The sequence below is a fragment of the Salmo salar genome, chromosome 26, assembly GCF_965601325.2.
Source record: "Salmo salar chromosome 26, fSalSal1, whole genome shotgun sequence".
Classification (NCBI taxonomy): domain Eukaryota; kingdom Metazoa; phylum Chordata; class Actinopteri; order Salmoniformes; family Salmonidae; genus Salmo; species Salmo salar.
The window spans coordinates 36,020,757-36,047,057 of record NC_138316.1 but is presented as its reverse complement, the minus strand read 5'-3'; the positions used below and the strand labels follow the sequence as shown (position 1 = coordinate 36,047,057).

At 42.1% G+C, this 26,301-nt stretch overlaps 2 protein-coding genes across 3 annotated transcripts in view; both read left to right on the top strand.

The window, feature by feature from the left end:
* LOC106592271 (zinc finger protein basonuclin-1) overlaps positions 1-15,280 on the top strand; it is a 34,311-nt gene extending 19,031 nt beyond the window's left edge. Inside the window, exons 3-5 of the mRNA XM_045708605.2 lie at positions 1,139-1,374; positions 2,538-4,681; positions 6,466-15,280. Of these exons, the coding sequence (XP_045564561.1) occupies positions 1,139-1,374; positions 2,538-4,681; positions 6,466-7,264 (3,179 nt within the window). The 3' untranslated portion in view covers positions 7,265-15,280. The remainder of the gene's footprint in view (positions 1-1,138; positions 1,375-2,537; positions 4,682-6,465) is intronic.
* Positions 15,281-18,207: 2,927 nt separating this feature from the next.
* LOC106587711 (hepatoma-derived growth factor-related protein 3) overlaps positions 18,208-26,301 on the top strand; it is a 40,806-nt gene continuing 32,712 nt past the window's right edge. Inside the window, exons 1-2 of one of the 2 annotated variants that reach the window (XM_045708739.2) lie at positions 18,208-19,025; positions 19,907-19,983. In XM_045708739.2, the coding sequence (XP_045564695.1) occupies positions 18,942-19,025; positions 19,907-19,983 (161 nt within the window). In that variant the 5' untranslated portion in view covers positions 18,208-18,941. The remainder of the gene's footprint in view (positions 19,026-19,906; positions 19,984-26,301) is intronic. The other variant, XM_082969675.1, reaches the window with a different exon arrangement.

The following is a 26,301-nucleotide window of genomic DNA, read 5'->3' as shown; positions in this document are numbered from 1 at the left end:
TGTGTGTGGGGGGGGGGGGCTGTTTTCTATATTCATGTCTGTGTGTGGGGGGGGGCTGTTTTCTATATTCATGTCTGTGTGTGTGGGGGGGGCTGTTTTCTATATTCATGTCTGTGTGTGTGGGGGGGGGGGGCTGTTTTCTATATTCATGTCTGTGTGTGTGGGGGGGGGCTGTTTTCTATATTCATGTCTGTGTGTGGGGGGGGGGCTGTTTTCTATATTCATGTCTGTGTGTGGGGGGGGGGCTGTTTTCTATATTCATATCTGTGTGTGGGGGGGGCTGTTTTCTATATTCATGTCTGTGTGTGGGGGGGGGCTGTTTTCTATATTCATGTCTGTGTGTGGGGGGGGGGCTGTTTTCTATATTCATGTCTGTGTGTGGGGGGGGGCTGTTTTCTATATTCATGTCTGTGTGTGGGGGGGGCTGTTTTCTATATTCATGTCTGTGTGTGGGGGGGGCTGTTTTCTATATTCATGTCTGTGTGTGGGGGGGGCTGTTTTCTATATTCATGTCTGTGTGTGGGGGGGGCTGTTTTCTATATTCATGTCTGTGTGTGGGGGGGGGGCTGTTTTCTATATTCATGTCTGTGTGTGGGGGGGGCTGTTTTCTATATTCATGTCTGTGTGTGGGGGGGGGCTGTTTTCTATATTCATGTCTGTGTGTGGGGGGGGGCTGTTTTCTATATTCATATCTGTGTGTGGGGGGGGCTGTTTTCTATATTCATGTCTGTGTGTGGGGGGGGGGCTGTTTTCTATATTCATGTCTGTGTGTGGGGGGGGGGCTGTTTTCTATATTCATGTCTGTGTGTGTGTGGGGGGGGCTGTTTTCTATATTCATGTCTGTGTGTGTGTGGGGGGGCTGTTTTCTATATTCATGTCTGTGTGTGGGGGGGGGCTGTTTTCTATATTCATGTCTGTGTGTGTGGGGGGGGCTGTTTTCTATATTCATGTCTGTGTGTGTGGGGGGGGGGCTGTTTTCTATATTCATGTCTGTGTGTGTGGGGGGGGGGCTGTTTTCTATATTCATGTCTGTGTGTGGGGGGGGCTGTTTTCTATATTCATGTCTGTGTGTGTGTGGGTTCGCCTGTGTTTTCTCTACTCACTCCTGTGCGTCCTCCACCCCTCCGTCTTCCTGCAGCTCTGAGCAAGCTGAAGCTGCACCACATGTACCAGGGCAGCCAGGTGGAGATCGTCCACTCCAACGTGGTCTTTGACATCTGCAGCCTGATGCTCTACGGGACCCAGGCAATCCCGGTCAGACTAAAGATCCTGCTGGACCGGCTGTTCAGTGTCCTGAAACAGGAGGAGGTCATCCAGATCCTCAATGCATTGGACTGGACCCTACAGGACTACATCCGAGGATACGTCCTACAGGTGGGGGGGCTCTTCTTTCTTACTTTAGTACGAGGAGAGGGGAGAGAAAGGAGGACAGGAGAGAGGAACACAGGAGAGAGGGGGAGAAACAAAGCTTCTCTATAGGAACGCTCCTTTTCTCCTCATCCTCCTCTCTGGACGTCTCCAGACTGATGGAGGGGAGATTTGTAAATATTATTTAGTTCCATGATTTCCCTCTCAAACTTGAGCTAGGCTGAACCACCCGGCACACAGTCATTGTCAGCCAGCCGCTGCTCACTTCGATTAGTCCGTCATCAACTATTCAGCTTTCTTTCTGCATTTAATGTTAGCTCCTCTAATGGTGAACACATAGTCAGAATCCTCGACAGTCAGAGCCAAGCGAATGCTGTGTGATGAAATATTGATCATGGTTACTGTATGAAGAGGCTGCGGTCTGACTTTCACAGACACCACAACTCCTATGTAATTACTACGGGGCCGGGTGGAGGAACCTCATTCTCCTCTCTCCTTCCTCTCTGATCTCACTCCACCCTGACGTGTGTGTGTGTGTGTGTGCGTGTGTGTGTGCGTGTGTGTGTGCGTGTGTGTGTGTGTGTGTGTGTGTGTGTGTGTGTGTGTGTGTGTGTGTGGTGTGTGTGTGTGTGTGTGTGTGTGTGTGTGTGTGTGTGTGTGTTCGTTCATTGGTATGTGTGTGTGTGCACATGTCCTCTCTGATGCTGATGGAGAGAGGGAAAATCCACGTGATTTAAATGAAGAGAAATGACAGGCAAGATGAAAGGCAGCGCTGTAATGAGGACTCCCTCCTCTCTGCATTAACTTTACAACTGAACCCTTTATTAAGACGCTCTGGGCTGAAGTTCCCCTAAGTACAGATCTAGGATCAACTTCCACTCCCCAATCCTCACCTTAGCCATTAGTGGGGAAAATGCTCATTTGACCCAAGATCAGTGTCTAAGGGCAAGTTCACCCTACACCTGTTTAGACACAGTCAGTCTGTGTTTTAGATGACTTCATATCTTTCTTGGTGTGTGAATATACTAATGATGAAATGCTCTCTCTCTCTTTCTCTCTGCATATAAATCACTTTCGCTCTCTCTCTCGCTTTCCCCCCTTCCCGCTCTCCACCGACCCCCTATCCTTTCCTCCCTCTCCCCCCTCTCCCTCCCTCACACCCTCTCCAGGACATAGCAGGGAAGGTGTTGGACCGCTGGGCCATCATGACGTTCGAGGAGGAGATTGCTACGCTGCAGCAGTTCCTCCGCTTCGGCGAGACCAAGTCCATTGTGGAGCTGATGGCGCTGCAGGACAAGGAGGGCCAGGCCGTGCTGGTCCCCAGCACCCGCACCAACTCAGACATCCGCACCTTCATCGAGCGCAGCACCCCGCGCACTGCCACCACCAACAACGTCCTGACCCCCAAGGTGGAGAAACTGAGCTCGTCCAAAGCGCACCACTTTGAGAACTTTATTAATAGTATGGCGTTTATGCTACCATTTCAATTGTTGGGCTCCGTGCCAGCGCCTCTCCTGGGGTCACCACCGGGGGCGCTGCAGCAGCAGCAAGGGGGGCAGATGGAGCAGGGGCAGAGACGGGGGGACGAGAACCCCAACGCCCTCCCCCTCCCCGGGCCGCCTCCCACCGAGAGCAGCCTGGTGGGCTCTAGCTCCGCCTCATTCACCTCTGACCTGGACAGGGGTGGAGACAACCCTATGGACGGCCTCTCGGCCACGCCCAAGATGGAGGCTGAGGACTTCCCCACCAGCGACAACTACTCAGACGGCCGCTCCACACCCTGCACCCCCTCCATGATGAACTCTGACTTTACCCAGATGTCCCCGGATAGCAAGCTCCAACGCTCCATGGACCGGAATGGGGGAGGCGGGGGAGGAAGTCTCAAGAAGGGGCGTGTGTACTGCAGTGCGTGTGACAAGACCTTCTACGACAAGGGCACGCTGAAAATCCACTACAACGCTGTGCACCTGAAGATCAAGCACAAGTGCACCATCGACGGCTGCAACATGGTGTTCAGCTCGCTGCGCAGCCGCAACCGCCACAGCGCCAACCCCAACCCGCGCCTGCACATGCCCATGAACCGCAACAACCGCGACAAGGACCTGCGAGGCGGCGGGAGCCTTTCGGCCGACGAAGACTCCGAAGCAAGCGACAAACCGCAGTCTGAGTACCCCCACTCATCCATCCCGGTGTCCCTGACCTCGTCCCCCGACAGCCAGAAGTCGGTTGCCAGCTACATGGTGAGCCATGTGGACTCCACCACCAGCAGCACCAAGCTGCACCACAGCAGCTCCTTCCCCAGCATGGGGCACCTGGGCCACGGCATCCTCTTCCCCAACCTGAAGACAGTGCAGCCTGTGCTGCCTTTCTACCGGAGCCTGGTGACCCCTGCCGAGCTGGCCAACAGCCCCGGCCAACACCTCCCATCCCTCCCCGTCCTCTCCTCCTCGCTTCCCCTCAAACCTACCTCCATCACCGCCCCAGACGCCTGCGGTGCCATCATCGACCCTGTGCCCAAGAAGAAGTCGCGGAAGTCGAGCATGCCCATCAAGATCGAGAAGGAAGTGGTAGAGAGGGAGGGAGGGATGGGGGAGGACAGCGGTTCAGAGGACATGAGCCCTATACAGGGTAGGGACAAGGAGGAGTGTGAGAGAGGGGTAGGAGGAGGGGGGGATTTGTGTACGAGACAGATGGGTGTAGAGAGGGAGAGGGAAAGAGAGGAGAGAGGAGTCATTCTAGCTGGGGAGAGAGGCGAGAGGGAGGGGGTGAAGCGGCAAAGGTCCCACAGCCCGGAGAGAGAGATGTGTGGAAGCAGGGAACAAGAGGAGGACAAAGACGAAAAAGAAGAGGGATCCCAGCAGGCAGAGACAGGTATGATCACCTGCGCCTCATCCCCCTATGATGGAAAACTCAACCACAGAGAGAACCACAGCCTCTCTCTGAGCAGAGACCACACAGAGACAGAGGGAGAGGAGGGCGACCAACCAACCTCCCGGCACCAAGACAAGCTGTGCGACGACATGGACCACCGACTGACCAACGGCGGTTTGTTCAGACTAGGTGACAGAGGGAAGGATGGACCAGAGGGCTGTATGGAAGACTACACCGACTCTAGCCTCCTGCAGTCTCGTATGGACTCTGAGGGGCCACTGGACAGGGATGACCTTCCACACCACTGTGAGATCTGCAGCAAGACGTTCAACAACCAGTACAGTGTGAAGATGCACTACCGCAACGTGCACCTGAAGGAGATGCACATGTGCACGGTGGCTGGCTGCAACGCTGCCTTCCCCTCCCGCAGGAGCAGAGACAGGTGAGAGAGAACGAACACACATCAGTCAGTTAACCTGTTGAGGACAGACGTTCCGCTAGCGGAACCCCGTTCCGCCTGCGGAACCCCTAGCCAACAGCCAATGGCATCGCACGGCGCGAAATACAAAACCAACTAAAATACCACAATTCAATTTTCTCAAACAATCAACTATTTTACACCATTTTAAAGACAAGACTCTCATTAATCTAACCACATTGTCCGATTTCAAAAAGGCTTTACAGCAAAAGCAAAACATTAGATTATGTTAGGAGAGTACATAGACACAAATAATCACACAGCCATTTTCCAAGCAAGCATATATGTCACATAGACCCAAACCACAACTAAATGCAGCACTAACCTTTGATCTTCATCAGATGACACTCCTAGGACATTATGTTATACAATACATGCATGTTTTGTTCAATCAAGTTCACATTTATATCAAAAACCAGCTTTTTACATTAGCATGTGATGTTCAGAACTAGCATACCCACCGAAAACTTCTGGTGAATTTACTAAATTACTCATGATAAACGTTGACAAAATACATAACAATTATTTTAAGAATTATAGATACAGAACTCCTTTATGCAATCGCTATGTCCGATTTTAAAATAGCTTTTCGGCGAAAGCACATTTTGCAATATTCTGAGTACATAGCTCGGCCATCACGGCTAGCTATTTTGACATCCGCCAACTTCGGGGTCACCTAAACTCAGAATTACTATTAGAAAAATTGGATTACCTTTGCTGTTCTTCGTCAGAATGCACTCCCAGGACTTCTACTTCAACAACAAATGTTGTTTTGGTTCCAAATAATCCATAGTTATATCCAAATACCTCCATTTTGTTCGTGCGTTCAGGTCACTATCCGAATGGTAACGCGTGAGTGCATTTGGTGACAAAAAAAATCGAAATATTCCATTACCGTACTTAGAAGCATGTCAAACGCTGTTTAAAATCCATTTTTATGCTATTTTTCTCGTAAAATAGCGATAATATTCCAACCGGGCAACGTTGTATTCATTCAAAGACTGAAAGAAAAAAAATGGAGAAGTCTCGTGAATGCTCATCTCCAGTCTCACTGTCCTCAGGCTGACCACTTACAAACTCTGCTCCTATACTTTGCCCAGAGACAGCAGACACCCCATTCCGCTTCCTGGCGGCTTTAGAGAGCCAATGGAAGCCTTAGAAAATGTCACGTTACAGCTCAGATGCTGTATTTTCGATAGAGATGAAACAGAAGGACAACAAATTGTCAGACAGGGCACTTCCTATATGGAATCTTCTCAGGTTTTGGCCTGCCATATGAGTTCTGTTATACTCACAGACACCATTCAAACAGTTTTAGGAACTTTAGAGTGTTTTCTATCCAAATCTACTAATTATATGCATATTCTAGTTTCTGGGCAGGAGGAGTAACCAGATTAAATCGGGTACGTTTTTTATCCGGCCGTGAAAATACTGCCCCCTATCCCAAGTATATAAGTTAATAGTCTGTCATTTAGTTGTATAGTCTGTCAGTGATTTATGAAAGGGATTTGTCATTCTCTAGCACAATATAGGATATGATGTCAGAGGTTCTGTTGAAGTGATATGGTTAGTATGTCTTTTCAAATGATCTAATAAAACCACACAAAACTGGCAGCAACCACAAATACGTCAGTTACAGACTTATTTAACAGAGATGAATGGTCAATTAAAGATAGAACAATTGCTAAAGGTACCTTTGAAAAAACACCAACCAAGAAACAACCTTTCCTACATTTTGTGTCTTCCAGGCACAGCTCCAACCTCAACCTCCACCACAAGCTGTTGACCAAAGACCTGTACAGCCCATCACCCCGCTCCCTATACTCCCCAGCCTCCCTCTGCAGGGACAAAGACCCTGTCAGCCTGGACTACCGCCAGGACCTGAGAGACCTCCAGAGGGATAGAGAGCTCCAGAGAGACCCAGGCAGCCAGACGTCCGTCATCTTCAGAGGACACAACCGCATGGGCCTGGTCTTCCCCATGAGCAAGATGGCCGATGAAAGGACAGGGGAGAATGCAGGAGAGGAGCTGGGAGGAGGAGGAGGGGTGGAGGAGGGGACGGTACTGGACCTAAGTACGTCATCGTCTGTACCTCCTCGTGGTGGCAGCAGCGCCCGTTCCTCCTGGGACTCGGATGGGGCAGGCAGTGAGGAAGGGGAAGGGCTAGAGGAGGAGCCTCTGCCAATGGAGGAGGACAGCGATGGGGAGAGCTGCGATGGGATTGGTCTTGGAGGCCCCAGTGGGGAAGGATTAGGTTCGGGCGGGGAGAGGACCCTGGGCTGTGTGGGGGGAGGACAGGTGGGGCCGCAGGGGGGCGGAGGTGGCTCACCCATTACCTGCCACGTGTGCCAGAAGGTATACAGCAACAAGGGGACGTTCAGAGCCCACTACAAGACTGTCCACCTGCGCCTGCTGCACAAGTGTAAAGTCCCAGGCTGTGACACCACATTCTCGTCAGTACGGAGCCGCAATAGACACAGCCAGAACCCCAACCTGCACCGCAACCTGACTGGCAGTGGCGGCGGCACCACTCTAGACCAGGAGTAGGGCCTTGCCCAAGCTTCAGCTCACACAGACCCTGATTCACTCTCACTGTATTCTTTAGTGTTTGTTTATTTCACACCAGAACAGGCTTGCAGGTTAGCACTTTTTGAAAAAAAATCCATTGTTTTTGGGGGGGCAATGTCTGTAGTGAGCTTGGGATTGTGGAATCCAGCTGCATTTTTCTTTGTTATGGCAGATTGTATCTGCTTTTTTTGTGCAAATGTTACAGGACAGTATATCTCCCTGAATGTTGAGTGGATTTCTCCAGGTACATCAAGTTCAGCAACCTCAAATTGTTCTGAGGTACACATGAAGACCTTCTGCATTCCATTCCTTGGACACTCATTTTAGACTAATTATGTTTCCTTCCCCCTGCCAACATTTTTGAAATATGTTCTTTTAAATTGATATTTATTGATGGTACATGTAGAAAAACAGCAATTTATTTTGGACACGAAATTGACAAGTCATTTTCCTATCATGTATTTTTGTCTTGATTTAAAACACTTAATCATGCATCATCTTTTAAAACGTTGTGCATCTCAACCCCTCTCTCTAGCTCTTTTATTTCTATGCACTAATTCTAAATAGTTAGCCTTACAGTCTAGTATAATTCACTCACATCCAGTTTAGGATCACCTGCTAGTTTCTAAATCACATACTGTTCAAGTGACACTTATCTCCAATCATCAACAGTGTTGGAAAAAGTAAAGATACCTTCATAGAAAATGACTCGAGTAAAAGTGAAAGTCACCCAGGAAAATACTACTTGAGTAAAAGTATTTGGGTTTAAATATACTTAAATATCAAAAGTAAATGTAAAAGTATAAATAATTTCAAATTCCTTATATTAAGCAAACCAGGGTGCACCATTTGATTTTTAAATTTACAGATAGCCAGGGGCACACTCCAAAGCTCAGACATAATTTGCAAACTAAGCATTTGTGTTTAGTGAGTCCGCCAGATCAGAGGCAGTAGGGATGACCAGGGATGTTCTCTTGATAAGTGCGTGAATTGGACCATTTTCCTGTCCTGCTAAGCATTCAAAATTGAACAAGTACTTTTGGGTGTCAGGGAAAATGTATGGAGTAAAAAGTACATTATTTTCTTTAGGAATGTAGTAAAGTAAAAGTTGTCAAAAATATAAATAGTAAGGTACAGATCCCCCCCCCCAAAAAACGACTTAAGTAGTACTTTAAAGTATTTTTACGTAAGTACTTTACACCACTGGTTATCAACTATAACAAGTTCAATATTTTCGGTGTTCTTCTTGGTAGTTATCGTCGACTTTCCTTGTGAGTTTACACGTATTGTTCCAATCAAAAGCATCTGTGACATTCTAGAAGTGTGGCGTACGTTAGTTTCTTTGGACTGTGGTCTGTAAAGATCTTTGTTTAAAAAAAAAATAGTTTTATAAGTATTGTGAACTTGATCGATATAAGTTATTGTTTGATGTTGTATGTGTGGTTCTGTTCCTCTCCTATCGTTGCTGTTTCTGGATGTTGCATTATGCTACTGTGATAACGTTGACCAAAGATTTCTCAGTCCCGAGGTGCATACGAATCCAACCGTCTCATGCAGTACGGTGTCCCTATTAGGATTGCCTCAGTCTTGGGCCAAGATTGAGGCTGTCCTAATATGGACACCGTATAGTTGAGGCTTGCAGTATTAAAACAGCCTTCTCTTGACGCTCTTATCTGAAAACACATCATAGAAAAAGCAGTATTCAGACTTGGGCTCTTAAAAAGCTATTACAACTCTTGGAAGAAAACATTTATTGGAAGAACTTTTATATATTTTCATGGTCTTTTGTAATCAAATCTGATCACATCTTGTGCACTAGAGTGGGTGAGGGCATCATTCTAGACATACAGACGGTCATTGTCTCCAAGAGTTGGATCATATGATATTGTACTGTGAACAAGTCAAACACTGAGAAAAACAAAACCTAACTGAAAGATAAGTAGCCAGGGCCCAATGTCCACGCACACCCTTCAAAACATATGGTACCTAAATAATTATTGAATTGTATATTTTGTGAATAGAGTCATTTGTAATCTAAAAGAAACCAAAACACGTATACTGTATCAAATATGCTAATTTTACTGGACTCATTCTGCATCCTAAGAGATGTTTATTGGGAGGAAAAAGATGTCCAAAGTTACGTTCTTGTATTATTTCACAATAGTTTTTTGGTTTAGGTATTCTGCATATACACTGAGTGTACAAACATTAAAAAACCTTCCTAATATTGAGTTTCACCCCCCTCTTTTGCCCTCAGAACAGCCTCAATCTGTCGGGCATGGACTTTACAAGGTGTCGAAAGCATTCCACAGGGATGCTGGCCCATGTTGACTCCAATTCTTCCCACAGTTGTGTCAAGTTGGCTGGATGTCTTTTGGGTGATGGACCCTTGATACACACGGGAAACTGTTGAGCGTGAAAAACCCATCAGCGTTGCAGTTCTTGACACTCTCAAACCGGTGTGCCTAGCACCTACCACCATACACCGCTCAAAGGCACTTAAATGTATTGTCTCGTCCATTCACTCTCTGAATGGCACACATGCACAACCCATGTCTCAATTGTCTCAAGGCTTAAAAATCCTTCTTTAACCTGTCTCCTCCCCTTCATCAACACTGATTTGAAGTGGATTTAACAGGTGACATCAATAAGGGATCATAGCTTTCACCTGGATTCACCTGGTCAGTCTGTCATAATGTTTTGTACACTCAGTGTGTATTTGACCTTATGTATTTAATTACATTGAGCTAGATAAAATATCAATTTCTTTGTGAAGTTGTATGGATTTGTAAAAATAAACTGTGTTTTTTGATTTAATGTTACAATATTCGTTCCTACTCAATAAAAAGCCATATCTGTTAGCACACTTTGGTCTCATTTCATATATAATATTTATCTATTTCGTTTTCTTAAAGTAAATACTATCATACGATTAGCCACCTGTAACAAAATATGAATCTGCTTTAGCCACAATATTTTCAGTGCCAATTTCGACTAATATTAACACACAGTTATTACATTGTCTTCTCTTTGTGGTGCTGGGAATTTAAAAACACGACTTCATCCTCAATTATATAAAAGCTACACTTACAGGAGTATTTGTTTTATAAATAACTACAAAATGGAAATTACTGCATAATAGAATCATGTTCAGTAGGCAAGAAACAGAAAAAGCTTTTAAACGGTACAAATGAAATGAGTGTTCTTGTTGGACCTCTTCTGAATCGAAGCATTTTCTCTCGTTTTGTGCCCCCGTCTATCTCCTAAGGCCTACTAGTGTTCCATACCAGGTAGAACACTGAATGTGTCCAAAATAGCATTATTTTCCCTACGTAGTGCACTACTTTGAGTAGAGCCCTATGGGCCCTGGTCAAAAGTAGTGCACTATATAGGGAATAGGGTGCCATTTGGGATATAATGGCACCCTTTTTGTTCTTCACTGACTTGCCTAGTTAAATAAAAGGTAAAGTAAAAAAAATATCACTGTTGTGAGGTCACCGTGCAGTGTGTTGTTATTGATTCTGAGGGCTCGTCACTAGTTACCACAGCCACAAAGTCATAAACCCCGCCTATTTCTACAATTGATCTTCTTAAAATGGGATTTTTAACCTAACCCTGACCTTAACTTGGGGTGGCAGGTAGCCTAGTGGTTAGAGCATTGAACTAGTAACTGAAAGGTTGCAAGATCCAATCTCTGAGCTGACAAGGTAAAAATCTGTCGTTCTGCCCCTGAACAAGGCAGTTAACCCACTGTTCCTAGGCCGTCATTGAAAATAAGAATTTGTTCTTAATTGACTTGCCTAGTTAAATAAATAAAACTTCCCTACTAACCTTATGCCTGCTGTCTGTCCCCACCACCCAGACAAAACAACCACAGAACCACTGAGGCAGACACAAGTGCATACACGCTCTCGGCTGTCCCCATAAGAGAACCCTTTTTGATACCAGGTAGAACTCTTTCGGGTTCCATGTAGAACCCTCTATGGAAATGGTTCCACATGGAACTCAAAAGGGTTCTACCTGGAACCAGAAAGGGTTCTTCAAAGGGTTCTCCTATGGGGACAGGCAAAGAACCTTTTTAGGTTCTAGATAGCACCTTTTTTTCGAGGAGTCTACACATATAAAGCTGCATAAGCCTGGACACACACACATGCTCGCACACACACGCAGCACACATCAACAACAATAAATATATGAGTTGTATATATGAGCCTTGTCTCACAAGTCATTCACATGAATCCAACTAAAAAGCACTGAGGGCCAGTAGTAACCAAGTAGGCCTTGAGGCTAATCATTCAAGAGATGTTGAGATGGATAAGTGTTGCCATAGTGTAGCGTCATTGTCAGAGGGTATAGACATAGAAATGGACCAGCGATGGTAGGAGTAATAGTTCTGGTGGTAGGAGTAGTACTGATGGTGGCGGTATTTCTGATGTAGGAGTAGTTCTGATGGTAGGAGTAGTTCTGTTGGTAGAGGTTTGTTCTGGTGGTAGGAATAGTGCTGATTGTAGGAGTCGTGCTGATGGTAGGAGTAGTTCTGGTGGTAAGAGTAGATCTGGTGGTAGGAGTAGTAGTTCTGGTGGTACAGTAGGAGTAATCCCCGTGGTAGGAGTAGTTCTGATGGTAGGAGTAGTTCTGATGGTAGGAGTAGTTCTGATGGTAGTAGTAGTTCTGGTGGTAGGAGTAGATCTGGTGGTAGGAGTAATTCTGGTGGTAGGAGAAGTAGTTCTGGTGGTACAGTAGGAGTAATCCCCATGGTAGGAGTAGTTCTGTTTGTCGGAGTAGTTCTGGTGGTAGGAGTAGTTCTGGTGGTACAGTAGGAGTAGTTCCGGTGGTACAGTAGGAGTAGTTCCGGTGGTAGGAGTAGTAGTTCTGATGGTAGGAGTAACCCCCGTGGTAGGAGTAATAGTTCTGATGGTAGGAGTAGTTCTGATGGTAGGAGTAGTTCTGATTGTAGGAATAGTTCTGATGGCAGGAGTAGTTCTGGTGGTAGGAGTAGTTCTGATGGCAGGAGTAGTTCTGGTGGTAGGAGTAGTTCTGATTGTAGGAGTAGTTCTGATTGTAGGAGTAGTTCTGGTGGTAGGAGTAATTCTGATTGTATGAGTAGTGCTGGTGGTAGGAGTAGTTCTGGTGGTAGGAGTAGTTCTGGTGGTAGGAGTAGTTCCGGTACGTCCACACCCCCAGGTGAGGAGGATGAATCTGTTGCGCAACGAAACAAAGTGTACGTTAAAACTAATGCTGCAAAACCGAGGATGAAAGCGCTGATTGCGTAACTTTTCATTTTCAGTCAACCCACAGCTTCCATTTACATGTTTTACACAGAGCTGGCCATTACCACTTGGCTGCTGCTGAAAAGCCCAGTTCTGACAAGTGCCTCGATCCTTTATTGCTGGTGTGGGAATGTAGTACCACTCAAAGGGGGTGCGACGGTTATTTCCGTCCCCTCAGTGCACTGTATGTAGGCGACAGTAACCATAGAAAACCTTGTAGGAGGTGGATCACTTGTTTATTTCCCTCCACACACTGTTCACAGCAGAATTTAAACATTTGTATCCAACTTTTTAAGTGGTGATGGAGTAATATTCTTTGGCTACATAGCCTGAGGAGGAATCTTTGTTTCTGGTATCCTGTGTTCCCAACTGGTGGGATGTAACCCACTGGTGGATCGTAGCCAATTCCTACTGAGTCGCAACCGAAGGTTAGGCGGTATAGCTAGAAACATTGTTCTGTTTATCTTGAGGTTGGAATGAAAATTATGCATCAGCTTCAGGTGATGAATCATGGCACAAAATAAGTTTAGGAACCACTGCAGCAGAAACCATATCCACAAAGAGACGTATGTTCCCAAATAATGATTTGTTAGAAGAAAAGTTAATAGTATGCATGACTGACAACTACAGATAACTGTTGTTTACCAAATCAACATATTTTTTCTACATGAGATTCATAGGAGGTTGGTGGCATCTTAAATGGGGAGGACAGGCTCGTGGTAATGGCTGGAGCGGGAATAAGTGAAAAGGTATCGAATACATCAAACACGTGGTTTCTATGTTCCGGACAGTATTATGAGCCGTTCAGCAGCCTCCTGTGATTAGATTATAGTCTTCTCCCTTCTCTCTTCAGCTCTATAGCCTACTACACCACTATGAGTCCAACCACTGTAACAACAGACCCTCATGAGCACTGCTGCTGCTTTTGAGCCTCAGATGTTCCACAGAGAGAGGGGGGGGGGAGCAGGGGGAGAGAGATTTTCTGGGGGCACTGACATTAGATCCCACCTCACAGTCTTGAGCTATGGAGGAGTGCAGGGAGAAGGGGAGACGGGAGATGGAGGAGGGAAGGGAGAGGGGGAGAAAGGAGGAGGACAGGGAGAGGGAGAGGGGGAGAAAGGAGGAGGGTAAAATTGATTGTCCACAGGGGCTTGGGAAGCTGTTGAATATGAGGGGGTATTACCGCCCCGGCACTGCAGCCAGATGGACAGCAGATGACTTTTGTTCCTACTAATACTCTAGTCTGGGGAGGCGTGGGAGGAGGGGGGAGACAGGAAGAAGGAACATTTTGGAGTGCTGGACAACTTACATCACCCACTCTGTCTCAGGGATAGCACCATATTCTCTGTCCTCTAGTCAAGACCTCCAGCAGAACAGTGAGAGTAAAAAGACAGCAATTCAATGTCAGACATTGATAGTGTTTTTAGATAAAGGATTCTAAAACTTGTGTATTAGGAGTAAGTAGGCCACTTTTGTATGTAGGAAATAAAAATATGTAATGACAACAAAATAAAAAAAATTATGTAACCTTTTTAGTATATTTGAAAGGGGTAGGGGGTAAAAAACATGGCACATTTTGACCACTAAAAAGACAGTTTGAGATATTTCCACACTATAAGATTGGAATAATACTGTGAAATGGTGATAATGCGCTGGTAGTGTAAAAGCTGTTTGAAAAGACCGCCTGAAATTTCTGCCTGTTTTGGTGGGATGGTGTTTTGACCTGCCTGGTGACATCACCAGGCAGTAAATTAGTTAATAGACCAGCAATGAAGAGAGTTCCAAACATCTCTGCCAATAACAGATCGTTTTCAGTTTTCCCCTCTCCACTCAGACCACTCCAGACAGTCCTATCAAAATTCATGCTTGAGAAATTGCTCTTTCCTAAGAAGCTATTTTTGTTTCTTTTTTTATCATTTTAATTGAAGACAATCACAGTAAGGTACTTAATTGTTACCCAGAAATGATTTGATATTGACCTTTAACAACTCCATATGGTTTAGCACCAACCTAGTATGAATTGCAAACAGCCCTTCTGGATGAACAACAACCCCACTTCCCACCCCTCCCAGTGTGCCAGTATGCACTAATATGTATAAAAAGGGGTATAGCTGCGAAAAACAAACGAATAACGATCTGTTTGAATAGAGGTCATAAAGTAATAACCTTTTTAAAGGTAAAATACTGTCTTCTTTGTGAAAATGGCTTTACATTGATAATCAACAAATTACATTATGTTGTATTATTTTTTATAATGACAACCCTTATCAGACTGTCACTATAGAGGTCCTATAATTCAATGTATTATTATGTAACAACACCTGATCCAAAGGATCCACATGTTAACACGTATTTTGAGGAAAGTCATTTTGAACCCAAATAGATTAAAACACCTTTGATGTTATTTTTTTATTTTTATATTTTATTATTTCCACTTTCCAGTACCTTAACCAGTTTATAGCCTACCAAGAGCCTTACCTAAATATTTTACTAACTTAAGTCTTCATATATGTATGAAAATGTAAATATATGTACCATACACAACATGAAACAAAATATTTGATTAAATTATCAAGTATAAACCATTAAAAAAAATATTGAATGTGGTATACAGTATATGTGTTAGGCTTAATGTGATAACTATACTGAACAAAAATATAAACGCAACATGTAAAGTGTTGGTCCCATGTATCATGAGCTGAAATAAAAGATCCCAGAAATGTTCCATACGCGCAAAAATCTTATTTCTCTATATTTTTGTGAACAAATTTGTTTACATCCCTGTTAGTGAGCATTTCTCCTTTACCAAGATAATCCATCCACCTGACAGGTGTGGCATATCAAGAAGCTGATTAAACAGCATGATCGTCTGAGACCAGCCCCCCGGACAGCTGATGAATCTGAGGAGTATTTCTGTCTGTAATAAAGCCCTTTTGTGGGGAAGAACTCATTCTGACTGGCTGTGCCCCTACCCAGTCATGTGAAATTCATAGATTAGGGCCTAATGAATTGATTTCAATTGACTGATGTCCTTATATGAACTGTAACTCAGTAAAATCGTGGAAATTGTTGCATGTTACGTAAATATTTTTGTTCAATATAAAGCTAAACATTTGGAGGAGTTTTCACAGTCACAGTTTACACCTAGTTATGGACTAAACAACACTTCCAGGGTGGGTCCAGGACTATGCCAGAGAGGAAGAGGAGGTTTTACTCTGTCCAAAATCTGTCCACGAAAAATAAACCCACGAAGTGAGACAATTTTGTATGGGGGTCAATGAGAGAGTGCCGAATTTGGTTAAAATATATATATTTAGCTATGTATGGCTTATTTGATCGAATATACGTTTTGTAATGGTTAGGTTGTTACAAGGAATGCACTGATATAAGTGGACGCACGTGGAATTTCGGCAACTTTAAGAAAAACAACTTTTTATCAGAATTGTGTCTGTTGTCATAGAGATAGATAGAGGACTCGTCATAGATATAACTTGTTTTAACATGGCCATTGCCATTGAGGGCTTCGACCATTTTGAATTAGTCAAATGGGTGGGGATACCTATGAGTGGGGAGCAATCAGCCAATGAAGAAGAAGAAAACAGCCTCAATGATGCTGCCCATGCTGTCACAGACGCTTTAATGGCACAGATACAACGATGAGTCCTCTATCTCTCAATTCAATTCAAGGGGCTTTATTGGCATGGGAAACATGTGTTAACATTGCCAAAGCAAGTGAAGTAGATAATATACACAAGTGAAATAAACAATAAAAATGAACAGTAAACATTACACTCACAGAAGTTCCAAAAGAATAAAGACATTACAAATGTCATATTATGTATATATACAGTGTTGTAACAATGTACATATGGTTAAAGTACAAAAGGGAAAATAAATAAGCATAAATATGGGTTGTATTTACAATGGTGTTTGTTCTTCACTGGTTGACCTTTTCTTGAGGCAACAGGTCACAAATCTTGCTGCTGTGATGGCGCACTGTGGTATTTCACCCAGTAGATATGGAAGTTTATCAAAATCGGTTTTGTTTTTCGAATTCTTTGTGGATCTGTGTAATCTGAGGGAAATATGTGTCTCTAATATGGTCATACATTGGGCAGGAGGTTAGGAAGTGCAGCTCAGTTTCCTCTATCTCTATTGACTGTGCACACGTATCTGCCCTCTCATTGGCTAGAATGGTCCCACCAGATCTCGCCTCCTGCCTACCTGCCTTCCATATTTGAGGACATGTATTTCCATTGTTAGAGTGGTCAATCAACTATCTTGTCAATATGATAGACAATCTTTGACTGTGCTTAATCTGTGTCCGGGAACCGCACCGTTATCATTTGGGCTGCGTTCAGTACAAAAAAACGGAGTGCAACTGTTCAATTAAACGGAAACGGTGCTGTTCTGTATGGCCAGTTAAAAAACGGGCGTGGTTGGATTGTGGGTTCAAAATGCACGGCTGCCCTTTAAATAGGCAAACGTCACTCATTGTTTCAAGCCACACTCCGACACACCCACCAAACTGAGCAAATATACCTCAAAGTCTGTTCAAGAAAGTTGACGAACATTTTGGGGAAACGTGTCGTTCAGTACAAACCGTCACGCAACGTAACAAATGTTGAATCGAACTGAAACACCCCTGGGAACCTGCCCTGGCTGATCCTTGAGGGTTTGGTTCTCTGGCATTGCTTAGGTTTTACTACCATCTGCTGGTTGAAACATATATGCACATGATTCAGATTTGCCTCTTGAGTTTGAACATGAATTTATGCAACCTTGGATTGTAGTGAACATCTTTCGATGAGTGGGACTTCCTCTCTTAATCTTTATATGGCTAGATGTACATGTGCCTTCCCCATTAAACACAACCTATGTGGACATATGTTATAGTTCATTGTAAACTCTACATATAAACACTTTTCTTTCTAGCACTTAAACCATTCAGAATAGGCCTAAATCCGAAACACAATATATGCTTTAACCAAAAACCCAACCTGATCACAGGATCATTTTAATCTGGAATAAAAAATAAATAAAAATAAACATCGTTTTTCCACCATTCATTTTTTCCATAGGGGATGTTAGAAACACTTAAAAATAAGGGTTGTGTTTTGTGTAGGCTTACAAGGTGACTTTTATAAATATATTTATTCGGCTCTATTTCCTCTCAGATTTGAACATGCTAATTAGCATCAAAGTAGATGTCATGCAAGATTACAAATCCCTGCAAGCTCCAGCACGTCATCTCTAGCTGACACCTTTGCTAACAGGTATTGTGTCAATTTAAAACTTGCACAAGACAGTTCAAAGAATTGTCCATTTAAAGAAATGCAGCTAAATTAGCCATTACTACACTTAGCTAACATTAGATAGTTCATCCAGAGATTCGTACCTTTTTGGCATTTGTAGTTCTTTATGATAAGCTAATTAGCGTTTCATTTGTGGGGGGTAAATACAGGCACATATACCTTGTCCTAGAGAGATTTACACAGCCCTTATTTTAAATGTTTCTAAATACCCCCAAGGGAAAAAGAAATGGCGGGGAAATTATTGGAGCCATTTCCCTGTTTGACCGCTAGGTTTTATGGGTATTATGACTCATACTGTGGCACTCTATATACTGTATCTTTTGCTCATGTTCATGGGAAGGTGTGCCCCTTTCTATCCAATGAGATAATCTGGGCAGAATTTCTTTAAGTGGCCCCTTTTGGATCAATAGCTCCCCCAGAAGCAAAAGTTCCTTACAGACTCTTTAATCGCGGTGTTCTTTGCACAAGGTAGTATATTGCTGCATATACTTTGGCAGTATTAGGGTTAGTTTGACACCTATGGCACTGGCAGACCTATTTTCTGCCATAATTTATTTAGCATATTTAAGTAGCCTGCAGGCTACTCAAAATGTAGGCTGTAATTGAAAACAATACTGCATTTTAAATTGTGCCTCTTTGCAAGGACAGGCAAGAAATTGGTCATGTAGTCTAGGAATTACCCATATTTTCTGTCTCTATTTGAGGAGTAGCCTAATTTTGGTGAGAGTCCATGTTCTCCATGCCGCTGTCCTTTTTAAATTAATACATCCACTATTGAGGACGTTTTTTAAAATTATTATTATTATTAACACTCTCTAAAGACTACAGTGACAGCTTCTCGACGTTGGGATTTAGGTTTTGTACCTGTATTCTTGCGCTGATCTACACATTTTTGTGCATGAGGCACCGTTTCCAGGCCTTATCCTTTGCTTTAATTATTTATTTACGTGTAAACTGCAGTCTTGCTATCAAAACATTGATGGTCGATAATTCCCATCTCTGTTGAGGGCCGAACTAAAACACCTTCATTTATTTTCATCTCAAATTGGAGTAGGCTGGCACACAGTCATTATGGCTCGTCCACGGCCACGGGAGTACAAGGCAGGAGATTTGGTTTTTGCGAAGATGAAGGGATACCCACACTGGCCAGCGAGGGTGAGTAGGTGATGCAGCCGAGCTGAAAAGCAGGGAGGCGGGGTTGCCTGAGACAATACCGCCGATGCTTTGGGATATATGCGATGGGCTCTTGCCGCCACCTTCACCTTGCGTGTCTGTCTTTCGCAGCAAAGTGCTCAGTTCACAGTGTGCCTACCTTCATCACATACACAGCTATTGCTGCTCGCTATTTTATACGCTGCAAACCACAATAACAAGTCATTGTTATGTTTACCATCCTTTACATTTTCCCTGTGTTTCCCAGTCAGGAAATGAGGGCGCTATTGAATGGTGTGCTACTACGTCTATTTTTGAATCCGTCTCTTCCTTACGTACTGTTTTTACTATTCATTTTCCACATTCCACAAATTCCCTTGAATGCAAAGCGGTTGTAATTGTATAGGCCTATAGAGTAATTAGCTACTGTAGCAACTCGCCGATTTGGTGTAGCCTACTAGAGCTAGCCTTTACAGTCAGTCAGACTTGACCTGAGGTAACCGGGTGAGTGTGAGCCCTTTCCAACAACAATGTTACATTGTAAGCTTCTGATTACGCTGTTGGCCTCAAGTGTTCTAGCATCTGCAACATTGTTTCAAGATACTGACACTTTACACTCTTATTTCTGTTGTTTGGAATATGTAGCCAACATACAACATTGAAGATATGATATTACTGTTTACTGAAATATTAAAGTGTGTTAACAATGCAGTTCACATACACTGTTGCAGTTTGTATTATGGGTTCGTTTTTGAGATCCCATGAACAGATACATCTGACTTGAGTGTTATAACAGTCTCTCTCTCTCTCTCTCTCTCTCTCTCTCTCTCTCTCTCTCTCTCTCTCTCTCTCTCACACTCATTCTCTACATCCCCCCTCATTAGATTGATGAACTTCCAGAGGGAGCTGTCAAGCCACCTGCTAATAAATATCCCATATTTTTCTTCGGCACGCATGAAACGTAAGCAACACACTACTATTATGTGTGGTATTACACTGAGGTCTATGATGTTACACTGAGACCTATGTTATTACACTGAGGTCTATGTTATTACACTGAGACCTATGTTATTACACTGAGGTCTATGGTATTACACTGAGGTCTATCGTATTACACTGAGGTCTATGATGTTACACTGAGACCTATGTTATTACACTGAGACCTATGTTATTACACTGAGGTCTATGTTATTACACTGAGACCTATGTTATTACACTGCGGTCTATGGTATTACACTGAGGTCTATGTTATTACACTGAGACCTATGTTATTACACTGAGGTCTATGGTATTACACTGAGTCCTATGTTATTACACTGAGACCTATGTTATTACACTGAGACCTATGTTATTACACTGAGGTCTATGTTATTACACTGAGGTCTATGTTATTACACTGAGACCTATGTTATTACACTGAGGTCTATGGTATTACACTGAGGCCTATGATATTACACTGAGACCTATGTTATTACACTGAGACCTATGTTATTACACTGAGGTCTATGTTATTACACTGAGACCTATGTTATTACACTGAGGTCTATGTTATTACACTGAGGTCTATGTTATTACACGGAGGTCTATGGTATTACACTGAGGTCTATGTTATTACACTGAGACCTATGTTATTACACTGAGGTCTATGGTATTACACTGAGTCCTATGGTATTACACTGAGACCTATGTTATTACACTGAGACCTATGTTATTACACTGAGGTCTATGTTATTACACTGAGGTCTATGTTATTACACTGAGACCTATGTTATTACACTGAGGTCTATGGTATTACACTGAGGCCTATGATATTACACTGAGGCCTATGTTATTACACTGAGACCTATGTTATTACACTGAGACCTATGTTATTACACTGAGGTCTATGTTATTGAAATTGAGACCTATGTTATTACACTGAGGTCTATGGTATTACACTGAGGTCTATGTTATTACACTGAGACCTATGTTATTACACTGAGGTCTATGGTATTACACTGAGACCTATGTTATTACACTGAGACCTATGTTATTACACTGAGGTCTATGTTATTACACTGAGACCTATGTTATTACACTGAGGTCTATGGTATTACACTGAGGCCTATGATATTACACTGAGACCTATGTTATTACACTGAGACCTATGTTATTACACTGAGGTCTATGTTATTACACTGAGTCCTATGATATTACACTGAGACCTATGATATTACACTGAGTCCTATGTTATTACACTGAGACCTATGATATTACACTGAGGTCTATGGTATTACACTGAGACCTATGTTATTACACTGAGGTCTATGATATTACATTGAGACCTATGTTATTACACTGAGTCCTATGATATTACACTGAGACCTATGTTATTACACTGAGGTCTATGTTATTACATTGAGTCCTATGGTATTACACTGAGTCCTATGTTATTACACTGAGACCTATGTTATTACACTGAGGTCTATGTTATTACACTGAGACCTATGGTATTACACTGAGACCTATGTTATTACACTGAGACCTATGATATTACACTGAGGTCTATGTTATTACACTGAGACCTATGTTATTACACTGAGGCCTATGTTATTACACTGAGACCTATGTTATTACACTGAGACCTATGATATTACACTGAGACCTATGTTATTACACTGAGGTCTATGATATTACACTGAGACCTATGATATTACACTGAGACCGATGTTATTACACTGAGACCTATGATATTACACTGAGACCTATGTTATTACACTGAGGTCTATGATATTACACTGAGACCTATGTTATTACACTGAGACCTATGATATTACACTGAGACCTATGTTATTACACTGAGGTCTATGATATTACACTGAGACCTATGTTATTACACTGAGACCTATGTTATTACACTGAGACCTATGTTATTACACTGAGACCTATGATATTACACTGAGACCGATGTTATTACACTGAGGTCTATGTTATTACACTGAGGTCTATGGTATTACTCTGAGACCTATGTTATTACACTGAGACCTATGTTATTACACTGAGACCTATGATATTACACTGAGACCTATGTTATTACACTGAGGTCTATGATATTACACTGAGACCTATGTTATTACACTGAGGTCTATGTTATTACACTGAGACCTATGATATTACACTGAGACCTATGTTATTACACTGAGGCCTATGTTATTACACTGAGACCTATGTTATTACACTGAGACCTATGATATTCCACTGAGACCTATGTTATTACACTGAGTCCTATGTTATTACACTGAGACCTATGTTATTACACTGAGACCTATGTTACTACACTGAGGTCTATGCTATTACAATGAGACCTATGTTATTACACTGAGACCTATGTTATTACACTGAGACCTATGTTATTACACTGAGACCTATGATATTACACTGAGACCTATGATATTACACTGAGACCGATGTTATTACACTGAGGTCTATGTTATTACACTGAGACCTATGTTATTACACTGAGACCTATGTTATTACACTGAGTCTTATGTTATTACACTGAGACCTATGATATAACACTGAGACCTATGTTATTACACTGAGGCCTATGATATTACACTGAGACCTATGTTATTACACTGAGACCTATGATATTACACTGAGACCGATGTTATTACACTGAGACCTATGATATTACACTGAGACCTATGTTATTACACTGAGGTCTATGATATTACACTGAGACCTATGTTATTACACTGAGGTCTATGATATTACACTGAGACCTATGATATTACACTGAGACCGATGTTATTACACTGAGACCTATGATATTACACTGAGACCTATGTTATTACACTGAGGTCTATGATATTACACTGAGACCTATGTTATTACACTGAGACCTATGATATTACACTGAGACCTATGTTATTACACTGAGGTCTATGATATTACACTGAGACCTATGTTATTACACTGAGACCTATGTTATTACACTGAGACCTATGTTATTACACTGAGACCTATGATATTACACTGAGACCGATGTTATTACACTGAGGTCTATGTTATTACACTGAGGTCTATGGTATTACTCTGAGACCTATGTTATTACACTGAGACCTATGTTATTACACTGAGACCTATGATATTACACTGAGACCTATGTTATTACACTGAGGTCTATGATATTACACTGAGACCTATGTTATTACACTGAGGTCTATGTTATTACACTGAGACCTATGATATTACACTGAGACCTATGTTATTACACTGAGGCCTATGTTATTACACTGAGACCTATGTTATTACACTGAGACCTATGATATTCCACTGAGACCTATGTTATTACACTGAGTCCTATGTTATTACACTGAGACCTATGTTATTACACTGAGACCTATGTTACTACACTGAGGTCTATGCTATTACAATGAGACCTATGTTATTACACTGAGACCTATGTTATTACACTGAGACCTATGTTATTACACTGAGACCTATGATATTACACTGAGACCTATGATATTACACTGAGACCGATGTTATTACACTGAGGTCTATGTTATTACACTGAGACCTATGTAATTACACTGAGTCTTATGTTATTACACTGAGACCTATGATATTACACTGAGACCTATGTTATTACACTGAGGTCTATGATATTACACTGAGACCTATGTTATTACACTGAGGTCTATGTTATTACACTGAGACCTATGATATTACACTGAGACCTATGTTATTACACTGAGGCCTATGTTATTACACTGAGACCTATGTTATTACACTGAGACCTATGATATTCCACTGAGACCTATGTTATTACACTGAGGTCTATGATATTACACTGAGACCTATGTTATTACACTGAGACCTATGGTATTACACTGAGACCTATGGTATTACACTGAGTCCTATGTTATTACACTGAGACCTATGTTATTACACTGAGACCTATGTTACTACACTGAGGTCTATGCTATTACAATGAGACCTATGTTATTACACTGAGACCTATGTTACTACACTGAGGTCTATGTTATTACACTGAGACCTATGTTATTACACTGAGACCTATGTTATTACACTGAGACCTATGTTATTACACTGAGACCTATGATATTACACTGAGACCGATGTTATTACACTGAGGTCTATGTTATTAAACTGAGGTCTATGGTATTACACTGAGACCTATGTTATTACACTGAGACCTATGTTATTACACTGAGGCCTATGTTATTACACTGAGGCCTATGATATTACACTGAGGCCTATGTTATTACACTGAGACCTATGTTATTACACTGAGACCTATGATATTACACTGAGACCGATGTTATTACACTGAGACCTATGATATTACACTGAGACCTATGTTATTACACTGAGGTCTATGATATTACACTGAGACCTATGTTATTACACTGAGGTCTGTGATATTACACTGAGACCTATGATATTACACTGAGACCGATGTTATTACACTGAGACCTATGATATTACACTGAGACCTATGTTATTACACTGAGGTCTATGATATTACACTGAGACCTATGTTATTACACTGAGACCTATGATATTACACTGAGACCTATGTTATTACACTGAGGTCTATGATATTACACTGAGACCTATGTTATTACACTGAGACCTATGTTATTACACTGAGACCTATGTTATTACACTGAGACCTATGATATTACACTGAGACCGATGTTATTACACTGAGGTCTATGTTATTACACTGAGGTCTATGGTATTACACTGAGACCTATGTTATTACACTGAGACCTATGTTATTACACTGAGACCTATGATATTACACTGAGACCTATGTTATTACACTGAGGTCTATGATATTACACTGAGACCTATGTTATTACACTGAGGTCTATGTTATTACACTGAGACCTATGATATTACACTGAGACCTATGTTATTACACTGAGGCCTATGTTATTACACTGAGACCCATGTTATTACACTGAGACCTATGATATTCCACTGAGACCTATGTTATTACACTGAGGTCTATGATATTACACTGAGACCTATGTTATTACACTGAGACCTATGGTATTACACTGAGACCTATGGTATTACACTGAGTCCTACGTTATTACACTGAGACCTACGTTATTACACTGAGACCTATGTTACTACACTGAGGTCTATGCTATTACAATGAGACCTATGTTATTACACTGAGACCTATGTTATTACACTGAGACCTATGTTATTACACTGAGACCTATGATATTACACTGAGACCGATGTTATTACACTGAGGTCTATGTTATTATACTGAGACCTATGTTATTACACTGAGACCTATGTTATTACACTGAGTCTTATGTTATTACACTGAGACCTATGATATTACACTGAGACCTATGTTATTACACTGAGACCTATGTTATTACACTGAGGTCTATGTTATTACACTGAGACCTATGATATTACACTGAGACCTATGTTATTACACTGAGGCCTATGTTATTACACTGAGACCTATGTTATTACACTGAGACCTATGATATTCCACTGAGACCTATGTTATTACACTGAGGTCTATGATATTACACTGAGACCTATGTTATTACACTGAGACCTATGGTATTACACTGAGAGCTATGGTATTACACTGAGTCCTACGTTATTACACTGAGACCTACGTTATTACACTGAGACCTATGTTACTACACTGAGGTCTATGCTATTACAATGAGACCTATGTTATTACACTGAGACCTATGTTATTACACTGAGACCTATGTTATTACACTGAGACCTATGATATTACACTGAGACCGATGTTATTACACTGAGGTCTATGTTATTATACTGAGACCTATGTTATTACACTGAGACCTATGTTATTACACTGAGTCTTATGTTATTACACTGAGACCTATGATATTACACTGAGACCTATGTTATTACACTGAGGCCTATGATATTACACTGAGACCTATGTTATTACACTTGACCGATGTTATTACACTGAGGTCTATGTTATTATACTGAGACCTATGTTATTACACTGAGACCTATGTTATTACACTGAGTCTTATGTTATTACACTGAGACCTATGATATTACACTGAGACCTATGTTATTACACTGAGGCCTATGATATTACACTGAGACCTATGTTATTACACTGAGACCTATGATATTACACTGAGACCGATGTTATTACACTGAGACCTATGATATTACACTGAGACCTATGTTATTACACTGAGGTCTATGATATTACACTGAGACCTATGTTATTACACTG